The following is a 16137-nucleotide window of genomic DNA, read 5'->3' as shown; positions in this document are numbered from 1 at the left end:
TTATAAGTCACATTAAAAGTGGAAAAGGGTCTGAAATTATTTATCTTTGTCTCATTTATTTACATCACAGAAACCTGACATTTTTACAGGGGTTATTATTTTTTTATTATTTATTAGTAATCACCCGACGTGAATACATGTGTATTTATTTAAGTACCATGGAAGTTTAAAGAATTCTACCCTAAGGTCCTTAGATCCTTATGCAAGGATATCCTGTTTTTTTTTTGAGCATAGCGTTTAGAAAAAAAAAAACACAATTGTTTACAACCTTGCTTGTTAACATTTTAATGAAGCTACACACACATTTTTATACATTTTGTTGTACAGTTCTCACATGTTATGATATATAGATAAAATAATGGTAAGTTTAAATCTGCTGGGGAAAAAAAACAATACATAATGTGTATGTTTCTCACTGAAAAATGGCCTACAGTAGGGCTTAAATTTGAGCAGCATCTAAAACTACAAAACAGCTCAGCACAGGGGTAGAAATGACTCAGCAGTTAAGGGGCTAAACAAGTGTATTTTTCTTAAAGAACATGATGGATGTTTAACTATCATTATTGTGTTTTTTTTATATATTTTCAGAGCAATTTGGCCCATTATTTGGGTCTTAGCCATCACATGAGAGTACTGAATTTTGTTTCTAGTTATTTTGACAAATTGGATCCTGTATCCACTGAACATTTAAAGGTCACTGACACCGTTTTTGATGCAGTAGAAGTCAGAATTTTTGAACCTACAAACGAGATTAGTGGAGCTTTAAAGAGAGCGATTGTATATATACATGGAGGAGGTTGGGCCCTTGGAGGTGCAAGTAAGTCTCTGCAGTTCTGTTGCTGTTACATTGTAGTTCTAAAAAGCATTTTAAATGGATTTAAACGTACAACAAGAAAATGTACTAATGTGTTATAGCAGTGTTTCACAGCCATGGTCCTCAAGTACCCCCCACAGGCCAGGTTTTCATTATAGCTGAACCAGTGCACAGGTGAAGTAATCAGCTGATCAGTAACCATGGTTACTAACCTGTTCTCACCCATAAACTGATTATTTCACCTGTAAACTGGTTCAGCTATAATAAAAACCTGACCTCTTGGGGGTACTTGAGGACAGCGGTTGAGAAACAATGTGTTAGAGCATCTTATAATTGCAATGCACTACTGAGACCTAGCTGAAGACATCTGGTGAGCCTATGACAAGTGGCATATGTGCATAGCCAATCACCACCAGCTACCTCCCAGTAGTGCACTGCTACTCCTGAGCCTATCTAGGTATGCTTTTCAACAAGTCATTCAATACAAATTTTTTAACAATTGTGCTTGGGAGTGGACCGAAAGTATTCTTAAAGGGACATTTCAGCCAAAATTGGGATTCACACAGGTGCATTTCACTTTTAAATAGAAGCATTTTTGTAATATACATAAATTAGCAAAAATGTTTCTTATAAAAGCTTTAGCTGTTTCAAGAGTGTATTTAAGTATGCACCGTGCACCAGCATTTTAAACACAGAACTTGCTCAGAGAGCCTAAGGTGCTTGTGCCATCTGGTTATGACTCAATTTGTTAATTGCTGACATGATACAAGCCCCATTTAGCACCCTGAGCAGCTGCAATATATAAAATGGGGGTGCACTGAGAATATCTAGCTATGTTGCACATGCAGAGAAAAATGCCAGTACTAAAACACTGAGAACTCTTACTAGAAACATTTTTGCCAATACATGTATATTGCAAATATGTTTCTGTTCACAGTTATAATTCTTATATAAGTATTTACATTTAAACTGGAATGTCCCTTTAATAACCCTTCTTCATTGATTCCAGTGTATCAGCTATAGTCATGGGGTAAACTATGGCTTGTCTTGACCCCTTCTCTTCTTTCCCTGTCAGCACCCATGGGTAGGCTGACCATATTGCCGCTTTAAGATGGAACACATATGAAAAATACATATGTCAGGGTTCTTATACAAAACATTTCTTTAAACAGCCCTGAAAACAGCCCTGACATATGTATTTTGTATGTGTGTCCCTTTTTAAAGCGGCAATATGGTCACCCTACCCATGTGGCACAAAAAGTAAAAATTATTTTTATAAAGGGTATTTTGTTATGTAATATTATTTTAATAAAGGATATTAATTTTCTTCTTAAATGGAAAGAGTCCACAGCTGCATTCATTACTTTTGTGAAATAAGAACCTGGCTACCAGGAGGAGGCAAAGACAACCCAGCCAAAGGCTTAAATACTCCTCCCACTCCCCTCATCCCCCAGTCATTCTTTGCCTTTCGTCCCAGGAGGATGGCAGAGAAGTGTCAGAATTTTTAATTTTTGTTTTTGTCTCTTTTGGAGGGTAGTACTCTTCGGCATGGGACAGGAGTTTTAAGTAGTCCCGTCAGTCTCTCAGTGAGGGCTTGGATGAAAGTTAGAGTATGGAGATGCAGGGAGTTTCTGCGAATCAATCCCGACTTATATTAACAGCTCCTCAAGCAATCAGCGTTGTCGAACTTCGCTTTGCTGCCTGCTTTCTTCTCTCAAGTCCATGGCGGAGGTGATGCTACTATCCGTTATACTTGAAGGGCCGTGTTCCTGTTCCACGGGCTAGAATCCGTTAAGATCATTTAATTTTACTTTATTCTCAATGTAATGTGAATGTTTCCCAAGAGGCTACCACCTTGCGGGTCTAACTTATACATAAGGGTTTCAGTGAGTCTCTTTTAGTATCTTAGAATCGAGGGTTAATATCTCCTCCTGAGGGGGGTTATTGAACAGAGGGGGGTTATAATCATGTTTGTTATGTGATTCAACCTGTTTATGTGTGATGTTTACTGGGCTCGTGGTTGGAACATTGAGGCCTTTGGAAGTGACGCAGCCTTTTGGTTGAGCGCACTTTTTAGACTGTACAGTCTAGTTTTTTCTAGTCCGCAGGGGTCTGGTCATAGGAGGTGGTGAGTACCCCAGCCATTGGGGGTGTTAGGTGCCGTTTTTGTTTTTACTACTTTAGTCCATATTTAAATATCCTCTATCCAGTTATGGAGGATTCTGATGCTGAGACTGTGTTAATTTCAGATTCAGTTACAGAGGATTCTGATACTGAGACAATTTTGATTTCAGATTCTGTGTCCGGTGATGAATCCCGAGTGGCCTCGTTGACTCCTGTCAACCAGTTTTGTTCCGTATGCCATTTCAGAGCACCTGGTTCTTCTGGCTCTGGGAATCAAGGGACTGCTGAGCCATCTGCCTCTGGGGGTCCTGTCCTCCAAGAGGCGAGTTCCCTACCAAATCGTGCTTCTGCACATGCGGGCAACCAAGTTTATGGTTCCTCCATGCGGGGTGGTGTGTTTCCCCCGGAGGTTGCAGTACGTTCTTCCACATAATGTTGGCGATTTTTCTGCAGAGTCCAGAAGTTTATTTGAGAATGTGCTCGTGCCCTATTGTCCCGGGCCTTCCGCCTTGGGGAGGGCCTCTACAGTTCCCTGCAGGTGTATCTGTCCCTGAGTGTTGTGCCTTTCGTTACAGGATTGTGCACATTCGCGTGTTGCTCAGACATGTTTTTCAGTTATTGAATGACCCTATCGTTACCAGATACGGGGATTTTCAGTCTGATACTTCGAATGGTGCACCTCATTAGGTGGGGATGAAGTAATCTCCTGATTGTCATTTGTTTGAGATCTTTCCCAGTTTTGTAAGATAGGGTTCCTCTTTTGCTGGTCCTGCGGGTAGGCCTGTGTCTTTTTGGGCGTTAACCTCCGGGTTGCCTTATATTTTATTTATATCCGATGGGATGTCTTTTTTATTTGTTTTTGTTTCCTTCAGGAACCTTCTGGGATTGATACTCTTTACTTCATTGGAAGTTGTTTTGGACATGTTAGTCCTATGCTAAAAATGTCTGTTTTCTAGTTTTTTTTTCCGCTATGAGGGAGAATTTATGCAGAATTTATGCAGCTTGCCGGTTGGAACCTAGGTGCAGGCTGGTCCTGTTGGGTTTGTTCGGTCTTTCGGCTGTTCAGACACGTGGTGCTGTTCTGCTCGGCTGGTTCAGTAGAAGCGCTGAGTTCTCAGGTTATCATTGTTTTTTATGTTCAACTAAGCATTCGAGAGGACCTGTGCGTCCATGAGGCAGGAAGCATTGTTTCAGTCCTTATAGCCTTCAGTCATAGATGGCTGGGCAGGGGAGTTTCCCGCCGCGGCACTCTATCTGACATCCTGATTTAATCAGAACCTAGAGCCTCCCCCATGTGGTGAAGGGCTTAACGTCCCTTACGGCAGTGTAGCGGTTTGGCCTTCATTTTTAGGCCTCGGGATTTGTCATTTTGGGCTTGATCCCACAGCTTGTACAGGATAGCTGTCTAGCATGCGAAAGGTTTGCAGTTTGAAACCAGTTGCAGCTCTTCACACCTTGCAGGTGTACATGTAAGCTGTTTATAGTATATCTAGCTGCAGCTCTTACTCTTTGACGTGTACTGTCTGTCTGAGTTATAAGAGACCTTTGGGTCTTCTTCCATTGTCTCCGGGTGAGTTGGATCTTCTTTTAGGGATCTGTGTTTCCGGGTGATGGTTGTTCCCTGCGGGGACTTTGTTTAGCTCTGGGTTTTCCGGAGCTGGGTAGGCTTAGTGCCTTTCTCTTCCTTGTGTCCTCTGCTTGTGCGGAGGTGATAGGGAGACTAGTCCTGCTAGTAGGATTTTTTTACCTCGAGGTATCCCTTGGTTGTCCTGAGGCTTTGAGAAGTATCTTCATACGACTTCTAGCCTTGCTCCTTGGAGCGTTGGACTTTTAGATAGGGGTGGTTCCTTTATTTGGTCGTGGCTTTCGGGTTCTTCTCGCTATCCGGATTCTCTGGATATGCATCCATATCCCTTGTGTCTGTTTTTGTGGCCAGTTGGGGTGTTTAGTTCTAGGATAAGGTTTGCCTGAACTATTAGGTGCCCGGACCTGTTTTTCTACCTGAGACTTCCGGTTGCTGAAACTTAACTTGGCCTTTTTCGTGACCCAGTTTAAGTGGTTTTGGAATCTTGGCTCTCAGGGCTGGTCGGTTGTGGGAACTTGGGCTATATCCTTGCTCCATCTGGTCATGGTTGGCTAGGTTTTCAGACTATTTTTTACTCTGATACAAGAGTAGCCCATGTCATCTAGTGGTTAGCCATGTGGTTTGCACCTCAAGGGTTGTTGGTTCATACCCAGCTGCTGGCGCTGGATGTCCAATTTCTGGTGCACCTCAGGGTTGCATTCCCTGGTCAGCTTGCCAGTGTTCCCGTGGATTCCCTGCTCTGCAGGCGAATGGGTTGGCTGTGCCTCTGCTTGGCAAGCCACTTGTAGGGGGATCCTTTTCTAGGACATCTGTGTTGGGAATTTTATCTTCCCATTAGCTGGTGGCTTCGGGCCTTAAGGAGTTGTTGCTCTTAAGGGGATATTCTCCTCCCTATGGAAATGGAGTCCTTGCTTGGGGCTTCTCCTGGATGGGAGGCGGAAAGGTGCGTCTTGCTAGCTCCACGTCAGACTTGTTGGGCCTTTATTTTGATAGATCCTTAGGTCTATGGCCTTGTTGTCTGTTGTCGGGTTGTACTTGTACTCTGTGGGGATGGCTGTGCTTTCCTTATGCTCGTTCCTGTACCTGTTTCTGGATTCTTTTGTCCCCCTGTTTTGGATCCCTGAGGCTGGGTTGGTCCAGCTGGGTGTGGGTCTGCAGGTCAGGATGGCCGAGCGTTTGGGTCGCAGCCTCCTCTGGATGTGTGAGCTTGTTGAGTCTATCCTGTTAGCTCAGTCTGCTAAGGTATAGATTTTCCTTTCAACTTGCTCCATTGATTTCAGGAGAGGGTTTACTCTTTATTCGGGTTCTGAGGGTATACTCTCCTTCTCAATTTGAGGTTTTGTGTTCCCCTTTTTAGGGACCTGTGTGTAGGTCCGGCGACTAAGGTTGCCTGGAGCGTGCCCTCTGTCCGGAGGTTGCTTTTGCGGTCTTTTTCTTGCTTGACTACTTCTTTCTCACAAGTACCCTCTGTGTCATCCTGTTATGGACTCTGTGTTCTCAAACTTGGGGTTTTTCACCTGGGTGTATTACAAACTTTTTCATGGTCGAATGCCTTGGTATTCTATGGTCAGACACTGGGAGGACTTTGCCTCTTCAGTTCCATTCCGTGCTTGCAGGATATTGGAGAGACGCCTGTTCTTTCTCTGTGCCCGGTCTTATCCCGGATTTCGCTTGGTATAGGCATGGCCTCCTTTCCCTCTTTGGTTCCCTTTGGGTCTCTGTGAGCTGGGCTCACTCTTGGAGGCGTTCTTTTTTGTATTAAGGGAACTTTTCGGTTTCCTCGGTTCTCCTTTGCCTTGTCCCCTTGGGGTTTTTGGCTGGTGTCCCCTTCATTTGTGGGTGTGAGTGGTGGAGGACCATCTGTTGAGCTACGGTGTCTCCTGGAGGACTGTTGGCTCAGTCAAGTCCATTTGCGGTCTCTGGTTTGGCTTCTGGACTAACTGCGAGTCAGTGTCATTGGGGCTTTTCCTCTTAAAATTTTCTTGGCTTTGGACAAAGTGTTTTTTTTTTTTATTGGGTAGAGGTTCAGGCCTGGGCCGCCTATTGAACCCTCCCATCTTGGCATTCAGTGTCCTCTATAGCTTGGGTATTGTTTTCTCAAAAGTAATGAATGCAGCTGTGGACTCTTTCCATTTAAGAAGAAAAACGTAAATTATGCTTACCTGATAATTTCCTTTTCTTCTGATGGAAAGAGTCCACAGCTCCCCACCCGTAATTTTATGTGGGGCATCCTTATATTCTTCTGGCACCTTTCACCCTGATATTTCTTCTACTGTTCCTTGTTCCTCGATATTTCATCTACTGTTCCTTGTTCCTCTGCAGAATGACTGGGGGATGAGGGGAGTGGGAGAAGTATTTAAGCCTTTGGCTGGGTTGTCTTTGCCTCCTCCTGGTGGACAGGTTCTTATTTCCCAAAAGTAATGAATGCAGCTGTGGACTCTTTCCATCAGAAGAAAATGAAATTATCAGGTAAGCATAATTTATGTTTTTAGAATTTTATTTTAATAAAGTGTATTGTATATTTTTTGGTTTTGATCTTTTATTTCTGCCCTTAGCGATTAAAATTGTCTAGGTAAATGACTTGGGGTGTCTAGTTTCTACAAATATATATACTTTTGTGTAGCTGTTTTGGATTGGGTGACCGCTATAAAATGTACAGTCCAAACATAGCAAATATTGCCATTTTTTGCTTCAAACCAATAATTCCATCCTTGTATATTTGGACTGTATTTGCTATAAATTACTTGGAAGCCTAGACATATGAAGTATTGCTAAAATCAGAACAAAATTATGAATCTATTTTAGGGATTTTCATTTAGCTACACAAGTTATGCAGAAATAAGTTTCTTTTTCCCGTTTTCCAATAATAACATTTATATTTATTGTAATTTTATGTACCCAATTATATGGTAACATAAGAAAGCCCTGTCTGTCTGTTAAAATGGTATATCATATGTAGGGGGGAGCACTTAAAGGGTCACTAAACCCAAAATCTTTCTTTCATGATTCAGATAGAACATACAAATTTAAACAACATTACAATTTACTTCTATTATTTATTTTGCTTAATTTTTTTTAGATATCCTTATTTGAAGAAAAAGAAATGCACATGGGTGAGCCAATCACATGAGGCTTCCATGTGCAGCAACCAATCAGCAGCTTCTGAGCATATCTAGATATGCTTTTCAGCTAAGAATATCAAGAGAATAAAACAAATTAGATAATAGAAGTAAATTAGAAAGATGTTTAAAAATGCATTCTCTTTCTAAATCATAAAAGAAAAAATGTGTGTTTCATGTCCCTTTAACAAGAGAGCGGATAATTGTGGTAAAATCAATACAGAGCAATAATGCAAAATTGCTTCTGTCATTTAAGCACGGAAACCGAGAAACCATTATCCTTAATTGTTGTACTGATCCAAGGGTTCATGGCATTGTGAATTTTGATTTGTAAATCCTCTTTCAATAAAGAGGACTATGAAACCAGGCACAGTGGACTTCCTTCCCTTTACGTGGTTTAACAAATTCAAATCCGTGCACACCTCCTTGCAGTGTGTCACACTACTGGTTTGCTGAGGTTACGGCAAAGCTGGATTATGGAATTAATTGGTACTAGGTTTCCTGAGACCTGGGATCCACCTGCATCATTTATTACCCTCTGTGTGCTCCTATGGTTTTGCCTTTACAAATATTGTAGCAGGGTTTCCAAGATGGCTGTCACAGTGTCGCTGTACAGAAAAACCTGCCATTTTATTTGTAGAGAAAGGCTTCAAAGTGCATAATTTCTGGTGTGGACTTACAGAGAGGGAATGATGACTCGCATCATCACAGCAGATCCTCTCGCTCGTATGTGGCTGCTGCCTCAGATTCTGCTGATTACAGACTGCCAGTTTGCCCTGGGGCACATTGGATTTTAGTTACGTAACTGGCACAATATCAAAAATTATCTTTCTGTTGTGCCACACAAGCCAAATGTGCCAATAATTATCTAGCAGAGAAACAACAGCTAACACTATATATCCAGTTTTTTTTTTAATTTTCATTAGATAATAATAATAATTTTATAGCAAGTTAGGGGAGTACGTACCACGTATTCATGTGATATTATACATAATACAATGTGTATGTTTTCTAACTTTTGAATTAAAGGTTGCAAAGTAGCTATAATAATGATCTTGATACTTTTTTCATTCTATATTTTGATAAAATAATGTTTTTCTTTCTAAATATTCTATTATTGTAAACCTGCATAGTAATACTGAAGTTAAAATAATATTCTAATGACTGAACATCTTTTCTTTTTCCATTAGGAATGAGATCTTATGACAGCTTGTGTCGGAGAATATCTGAAGATGTTAATGCAGTCATTGTTTCAATTGAGTAAGGCTAAATAACAAAACACCATTTATAAACGGTGGTTCTTTTCATTTATGGGAAGCAGTGACCTGATTTTTAATGCATGTTTATGATTCAGTAACTTCCAATTGTACTCCTCACCCTAACTCTATTGAAATGTAATCTGGTTATTCATGTTTGTAATATGGGGAATGCTTGGCCATTAGCTGGAAATAATGCAACAAAAAATGTGACACACCCTGGCAATTAAAAAAATAAAAAAATAAATGTTAATAAGTAAAACAACAAGTAAAATATATAACATTATGGGTTACCTATTTCATATTCCATATTTTCTCAATTTACCAAAACTCTCATGAAACAGGTATCATAAAATACCTGTCCCTTACAGTCCCTAATATTACCTTGGCTTTGGAGACCATAATAAAAGCATGCTCAAAATTGTATTTATTTTATAACCTATTGAAAAGAGCCCTAAATCCTACATAAATCACATTTTAAATAAACAGTATGTTTAATATTTGATTAGAAGCAATTTTGCAATTCAGTTCTGTTCGTAAAAATGCTTCAGATCTCATGTTCCCTAATAACTTTTGTCTTGGTGTCTCTCCATATGTAAGCTGGCACTCCTGAGTGTGTGGATGTTTGATTGACAAGCAATCTTCAGATTTGACCATTATGTACCTTTAAAGGGACATTAAACCCATTTTTTTTCTTTCATGATTCAGATAGAGAATACCATTTTAAACAACTTTCTAATTTGCTTCATTCTCTTGATATTCTTTCCTGAAAAGCATATCTAGATAGGCTCAGTAGCTTCTGATTGGTGGCTGCACATAGATGCCTCCTGTGATTGGCTTGCCCGTGTGCATTTCTATTTCTTTAACAAAGGATATCTAAAGAATGAAGCAAATTAGATAATAGAAGTAAATTAGAATGTTGTTTAAAATTGTATTATCTGTCTGAATTATGAAAGAAATTTTTTTGGGTTTAATGTCCCTTTAACTTCTACCAGTTGTTCTTTAAATGGACAGAAAAGTAAAAATGATTGCGCAGGCCATGTCTGCTCAAGGAGTCAGCAGTGGCTTGTATGACACAAATGATGTCTTCAGAAGCAATGCGCACCAGCTCATGCTCTCACAGGATATGTGCGGATGCTGCAGAAAAACAGTGATTACTTTAATAGAAACATTTTTGCTAATGAAAGTATATTGAAAAATTCCTGCTATTTCACATTGAAATGGACCCATGCAATTTCATTTCTGACCTTTCTATCACTTTAATCTTACAATGGATGATAAAAAGAGTCACATTATTTGTATACCAGCTTCTCTTCCACAGAGGCAGATTGGGTAAACCAAATATATACCCAGTAAAGTAAAAGGAATTAGATCACCCTAAAACATTTTATGTAAAGATTGGTTGTAAGGGTGGCCTATATGGCAGCAGTATTTGCAACAATATTTTTAAAACTGTTCCAACAAAGTATCTTGATATAGTAGTTAGTAAAGCAGGTTATTTGCATTGAATAGAGGAAGTAGAAAGGGAGGAGAGAAGAGGTTTAAACTATTTGACAGCCAGCTTGCTTATTGCACATGTGGTCAACAGTCACTCCAGTTATACCATAAATTCATTTTATGTACTTTTCTTGTACACTACTTCTTGTCTTTAGAGTTCTGCACATACCTCCAGCTATAGGCACAGGTATGCACATATGATTATCCAGTTAGTAATATCAGACTCGCTGCTTCTGGGCTGCTTCATATATAACCTTTTTTGGCATTGATAAGATAACTTTATATGTATTGTATTCATCTCCGGAGAAACTAAAAACAACATACTACCTTCACTCCTCAGTACTGCTGGGCAGGATGCAAGAGCGCAGTCTCTCCCTTACCAATATGTAGCATAGCCCATTTGTTATATCTATTTCAAACACATAATTAAACTTAAAGAGATATTAAACAGTCTGTTTCATTGAAATAAAAAAGCACTAAGCAGTTGTATATAGAAATCATTGCAATATTTATTATTAATCTATTTAAATGGATTTTACCTTTTTTATTTATTTTTTTAAACTTCATTTGTGCAGTGTTCATTACTTCCTGTCACAGCCCTACAAGGAAGCTGTGGTCTCTAGAGGAAGCTTATCTAGCATTAAGTCCAGAGTTGTTTTAGTACTAAAGAGTGTGCTCCAGAATTGTTATTGTTTTAAAAGATAGATAATCCCTTTTATTACCCATTCCTCAGTTTTGCACAACCAACACGGTTATATTAATACACTTTGTACCCTTGTGATTACCTTGTATCTAAGCCTCTGCATACTGCCCCCTTATTTCAGTTCTTTTGACAGACTTTCATTTTAGCCAATCAGTGCCCTCTCATAAGTAACTCCACGGGTGTGAGCACAATGTTATCTATATGGCACACCTTAACTAACGCCTGCTAGCTGTGAAAAACTGTCAAATGCATTCAGATAAGAGGCAGCCTTTAAGGGCTTAGAAATTAGCATATGATCCTAACTAGGTTTTGCTTTCAACTAAGAATACCAAGAGAACAAAGCAAATTTGATGATAAAAGTAAATTAGGAAGTTGTTTAAAATTACATGCCCTATCTGAATCATGGGTTTGTGTAGCTGTCTTTTTAAAGCTAAATGAGAAAGCTGAAGTGGGCTGCCGCTAATTCATAAGGGAAGTTGTTTGTTGTTATTATTTTGATTATATCTAGTTTAGTTCTTGTTTTAACTTATTTTAATTTATCTCAAGTTTAGAACCTTTTTCTTTTTTACCTATCTGAATCAGGATACTTTAATTTTTACTAGACTGCCCCTTTAAGTGAAAAAAACTAGATAAACAGGGAGTCAAATTGCTCATGCTCAGAACTGCCAGAATGAAACTTAAGTCTTATCACACTTGGGGCAGGGGCTACAGTTACAAATACTAAGTGCTAATGTTTCAAGAAAACAAGTACGTTTTTTGCTGGGTTTTTTTTCTTTTACACAACCTGTTTCCTTTTATGTTTACTTTGATTTAAATTAGTTTTTACCAAAGGAGCACTGTTTAATATTGCCTTTTTATCTTCTGCAATCTACCTATTTTCACTTTCTCCGATTTTGAGCACTCACTGTTGCTAAGTTATGGAAACAGCCTAGCTCCCTCACCTTCATGTGGCTAGTTTACATTCCAGTTGTAAACAGCCTAGCTCCCTCACCTTCATGTGGCTAGTTTACATTCCAGTTGTAAACAGCCTAGCTCCCTCACCTTAATGTGGCTAGTTTACATTCCAGTTGTAAACAGCCTAGCTGCCTCACCTTCATGCGGCTAGTTTACATTCCAGTTGTAAACAGCCTAGCTCCCTCACCTTCATGTGGCTAGTTTACATTCCAGTTGTAAACAGCCTAGCTCCCTCACCTTAATGTGGCTAGTTTACATTCCAGTTGTAAACAGCCTAGCTGCCTCACCTTCATGTGGCTAGTTTACATTCCAGTTGTAAACAGCCTAGCTCCCTCACCTTCATGTGGCTAGTTTACATTCCAGTTGTAAACAGCCTAGCTCCCTCACCTTAATGTGGCTAGTTTACATTCCATTTGTAAACAGCCTAGCTGCCTCACCTTCATGTGGCTAGTTTACATTCCAGTTGTAAACAGCCTAGCTCCCTCACCTCAATGTGGCTAGTTTACATTCCAGTTGTAAACAGCCTAGCTCCCTCACCTTCATGTGGCTAGTATACATTCCAGTTGTAAACAGCCTAGCTCCCTCACCTTCATGTGGCTAGTTTACATTCCAGTTGTAAACAGCCTAGCTGCCTCACCTTCATGTGGCTAGTTTACATTCCAGTTGTAAACAGCCTAGCTCCCTCACCTTCATGTGGCTAGTTTACATTCCAGTTGTAAACAGCCTAGCTCCCTCACCTTAATGTGGCTAGTTTACATTCCAGTTGTAAACAGCCTAGCTGCCTCACCTTCATGTGGCTAGTTTACATTCCAGTTGTAAACAGCCTAGCTGCCTCACCTTCATGTGGCTAGTTTACATTCCATTTGTAAACAGCCTAGCTCCCTCACCTTAATGTGGCTAGTTTATATTCCAGTTGTAAACTTTGTAGTAGCACCAAAAATCATGGTAGACCATAATGGAGAAATTTGTTGTTACTACCAGTTGGCAAAATTTACAAAAGTAATGTAAACTAGCATACAGGTCATTTAACAAAAAAAAACAAAAAACAACATTTTGCATGTTTAGGACTGAGAGAAAATACACTGGCATTAGGTTTTCATTGTGATCTTACATCTTGGAATAATATGATTTAAATGTCAAACCAATTTAGAATCCTTACTATTATGGCAGAGGATTCTTTTTTATATGAAATTAGACACACATTTTGCTGTTATACTAAATTCTTAAAATTAAATGCTTTTCAATTTTTTATAGAAGCCTTTTTGCAATATACTTAAATTAGCAAAAATGCCTGTAGTAAAATTATTATTGATTTTCAGCAGCATACACACATATGCTATGAGGGCCTGTATTCAAACAAAATACCTTCTCAGAGAGTCAGCAGTGACTTGTATGACACAAATTACACATTCAGAAGCAATACACACCACTGCCAGCTGTCTGAGAGTTTTTTTCGTTTGAATACTGGTTTACATGCCCTCATAGCATATGTGTGTATGCCGCTGAAAATTTACTATAAGCATTTTTGCTAATGAAAGTATATTGCAAAAATGCTTATATTTCAAATTGAAATGTGCACTAAAGCATATTTTAAATTTTTGACCTTTACTATCCCTTTAAACTTATTTATTAATATTCCTATAACATATATTAAGTACAAGAAAATAAACTTATAAAAAAATATTAGTTAGTAAAATGCATTTAAAATAGTTATAGCAGTCCTAGTCTCTTAGTTGAAAAGCTTTACAATTTAAAATGCTAATCTTGAAATGTTACATTTATTTTATGAATTTTAAAATGTTTAAAGTGATGCTAAACTCCCTTTTTAAAAAACAGATCTGGAATGTTAGTGATATTTTAGATGGAGTTTATTTCAATAGTTGTAATCAAGATGGTTTGAATTGTTCTCCAATCAGCACTTTTGTTGTAGCTAGAGCACTGATTGGACAACAATTCAAACTGTTAACTCACAGAAAAATTGACTTTTGAAGTGGGCTGCAGAGCGCAAGGTATTTGAATTTTATATCTATAGTAAAAAGTAAGTTATAGCGCATCTTCATTACAACTGATGAATGAAACGCCATCTAAAATATCACTTCTATTCCAGATCTGAATTTAAAAAGGGAGAGTTAACCATCATTTTAAATGGTTACTCTAATCAGGGGTCAAGGCCTACAAACAAAAAGTGTGAGAACTCACCAATACTTCCACCCTCCCTCACAATTAATATTGTTTGTTTTATTTATTTATTTATATATATATATATATATATATATATATATATATATATATATATATATATATATATATATATATATACACACACACACACACACACACACAGACTGTATTTATGTGTATATAATCTATACACTTTGGTTAATGAAAGCAAATTAAATCCAATGAAGAGTTGAATGGTTGCCTTTGGGCCTGAGAATCCTCCTCTGAGGCTCACCCATTAAGGTTCAATAGTCCTATTTCTGCTGAGGGGAGCTGAATAATCCCAGAGCAAGCCGTACAGAAATGTAAGCACCATGTTATACACACATTGCAGGGTGATAACCCAGCAGGACCGCTGACAGTCTTACATTTAGTGTATTTTAGGAAGTGTTACTGCCCATTACTAGAGGATCTCACTATCCCTCTAACCATACTTTGCTCCAGCTCCTCCCACCAGCAGCAGTGTTTACTGAAGTGTTTCTGTTCTCTGTCCAGAGGAAAATTTGGTCCCCCTGCAAAAATAGTGCAGGAACTTCGTTCCCATGCGTTCCCGCTCGACTTAACCCCTGACTCTAATGTTAAAATATGCTCTATAAATGTGTTAATTATCCTAGCCGACTGTGTTTAACCCTGCAAAAGGGACATATGTTTACCTATGTTTTTAACTCTTTGTGTGGATTAAACACACAGTTATTTTGGGTCTGTATCGCACAAATTTTACGCTCTAAAGGATTAGAGCATGTAATATATGCTTTAGAATGTCCCTTTAAATGTTTAGGCTTTATGATTAAAAATAATTGGTGCAGAGTTATGTTGCACATATCAGAACTTACCATAACAACAGAATGCAAAAATAGCCAAGGAATATTGCAATATCTTCAGTGAATAATAGATTTTAGCTGACAAATAATTAGAACAGATCTAAAACCTAAATAAAAAAATGTTGATTAATTTATCAATTCCAAAAATGTTTTAACTTAAAGGACCACTCAATGCAGTAAAATTACATAATTAACAAGTGCATAATAAAAAGACAATGATTTACCACCTAGTCTGAATTTCAAATAAGCAGTAGATTTTTTTTCTGACATGTATTTTTTCTTCCATTTTACGACCCCCTATCATGTGACAGACATCAGCCAATCACTGACTAGTATACATATACCCTGTGAGCTTGTGCACATGCTCAGTAGGATCTTGTTTCCTAAAAAGTGTAAATATAAAAAGACTGTGCACAATTTGATAATGAAGTAAATTGGAAAGTATCTTAAAACTTCATGCTGTTTCTGAATCATAAAAGTTTTTGACTTGAGTGTCCCTTTAAACCAAATAAATAGATTGTTTATTACATACGGTGAAAATATACATTATTTAGTGCATCCGTTTTTTATTTAGAACGTAAACGTATATTAATTAAAGTCTTAATATACAGCTAACTATAAACAAATTGTGTCTGTTAATCCGCTTAGCAAAATATTTTGTATGTTACAAATTTAAAGCTTAAGCAGATTTGGCCCTTAGGCATTGACAAGATTTTTGGATGTTTTTTTATTTCATTGTTTTTTAACATGCTAGGACATGATGTCTGACTTTAGCTATACAAAGTTATGAATTAAATGGTGATAACATAGAAAGTGTATTTTTTTTTAATTTGTGATAAATACATTTTTCTAATAGTGAAACTGTGCTCCTTCATCTGCAGTTCATATATAAATATTATTTTCCACTCTTTTGCTACGCTCTCTTTTCCTTCCTCTCCTGTATGTCTCTCTCATGGGGATGCATCTCAGATAACTATCATATTGTTTGTCTAATGTACAGAAATATGCTTATTTTATGTGTAGGGGTGGGCGAATGTGCTGAAA

The 16137-nt window shown here is 38.2% G+C and overlaps 2 protein-coding genes across 2 annotated transcripts in view; one reads left to right on the top strand and one right to left on the bottom strand.

Moving 5' to 3' along the window:
• ECT2 (epithelial cell transforming 2) overlaps positions 1-16137 on the bottom strand; it is an 847530-nt gene that overhangs the window by 693119 nt on the left and 138274 nt on the right. The window lies entirely within an intron of this gene.
• The window catches only part of NCEH1 (neutral cholesterol ester hydrolase 1), a 44955-nt gene that overhangs the window by 20381 nt on the left and 8437 nt on the right, over positions 1-16137 (top strand). Inside the window, exons 2-3 of the mRNA XM_053710141.1 lie at positions 589-817; positions 8833-8902. Coding sequence (XP_053566116.1) covers positions 589-817; positions 8833-8902 — 299 coding nt within the window. The remainder of the gene's footprint in view (positions 1-588; positions 818-8832; positions 8903-16137) is intronic.

This window comes from Bombina bombina, chromosome 4 (assembly GCF_027579735.1).
Source record: "Bombina bombina isolate aBomBom1 chromosome 4, aBomBom1.pri, whole genome shotgun sequence".
Taxonomy (NCBI): domain Eukaryota; kingdom Metazoa; phylum Chordata; class Amphibia; order Anura; family Bombinatoridae; genus Bombina; species Bombina bombina.
This window is presented reverse-complemented; position numbering and strand designations above follow the sequence as displayed.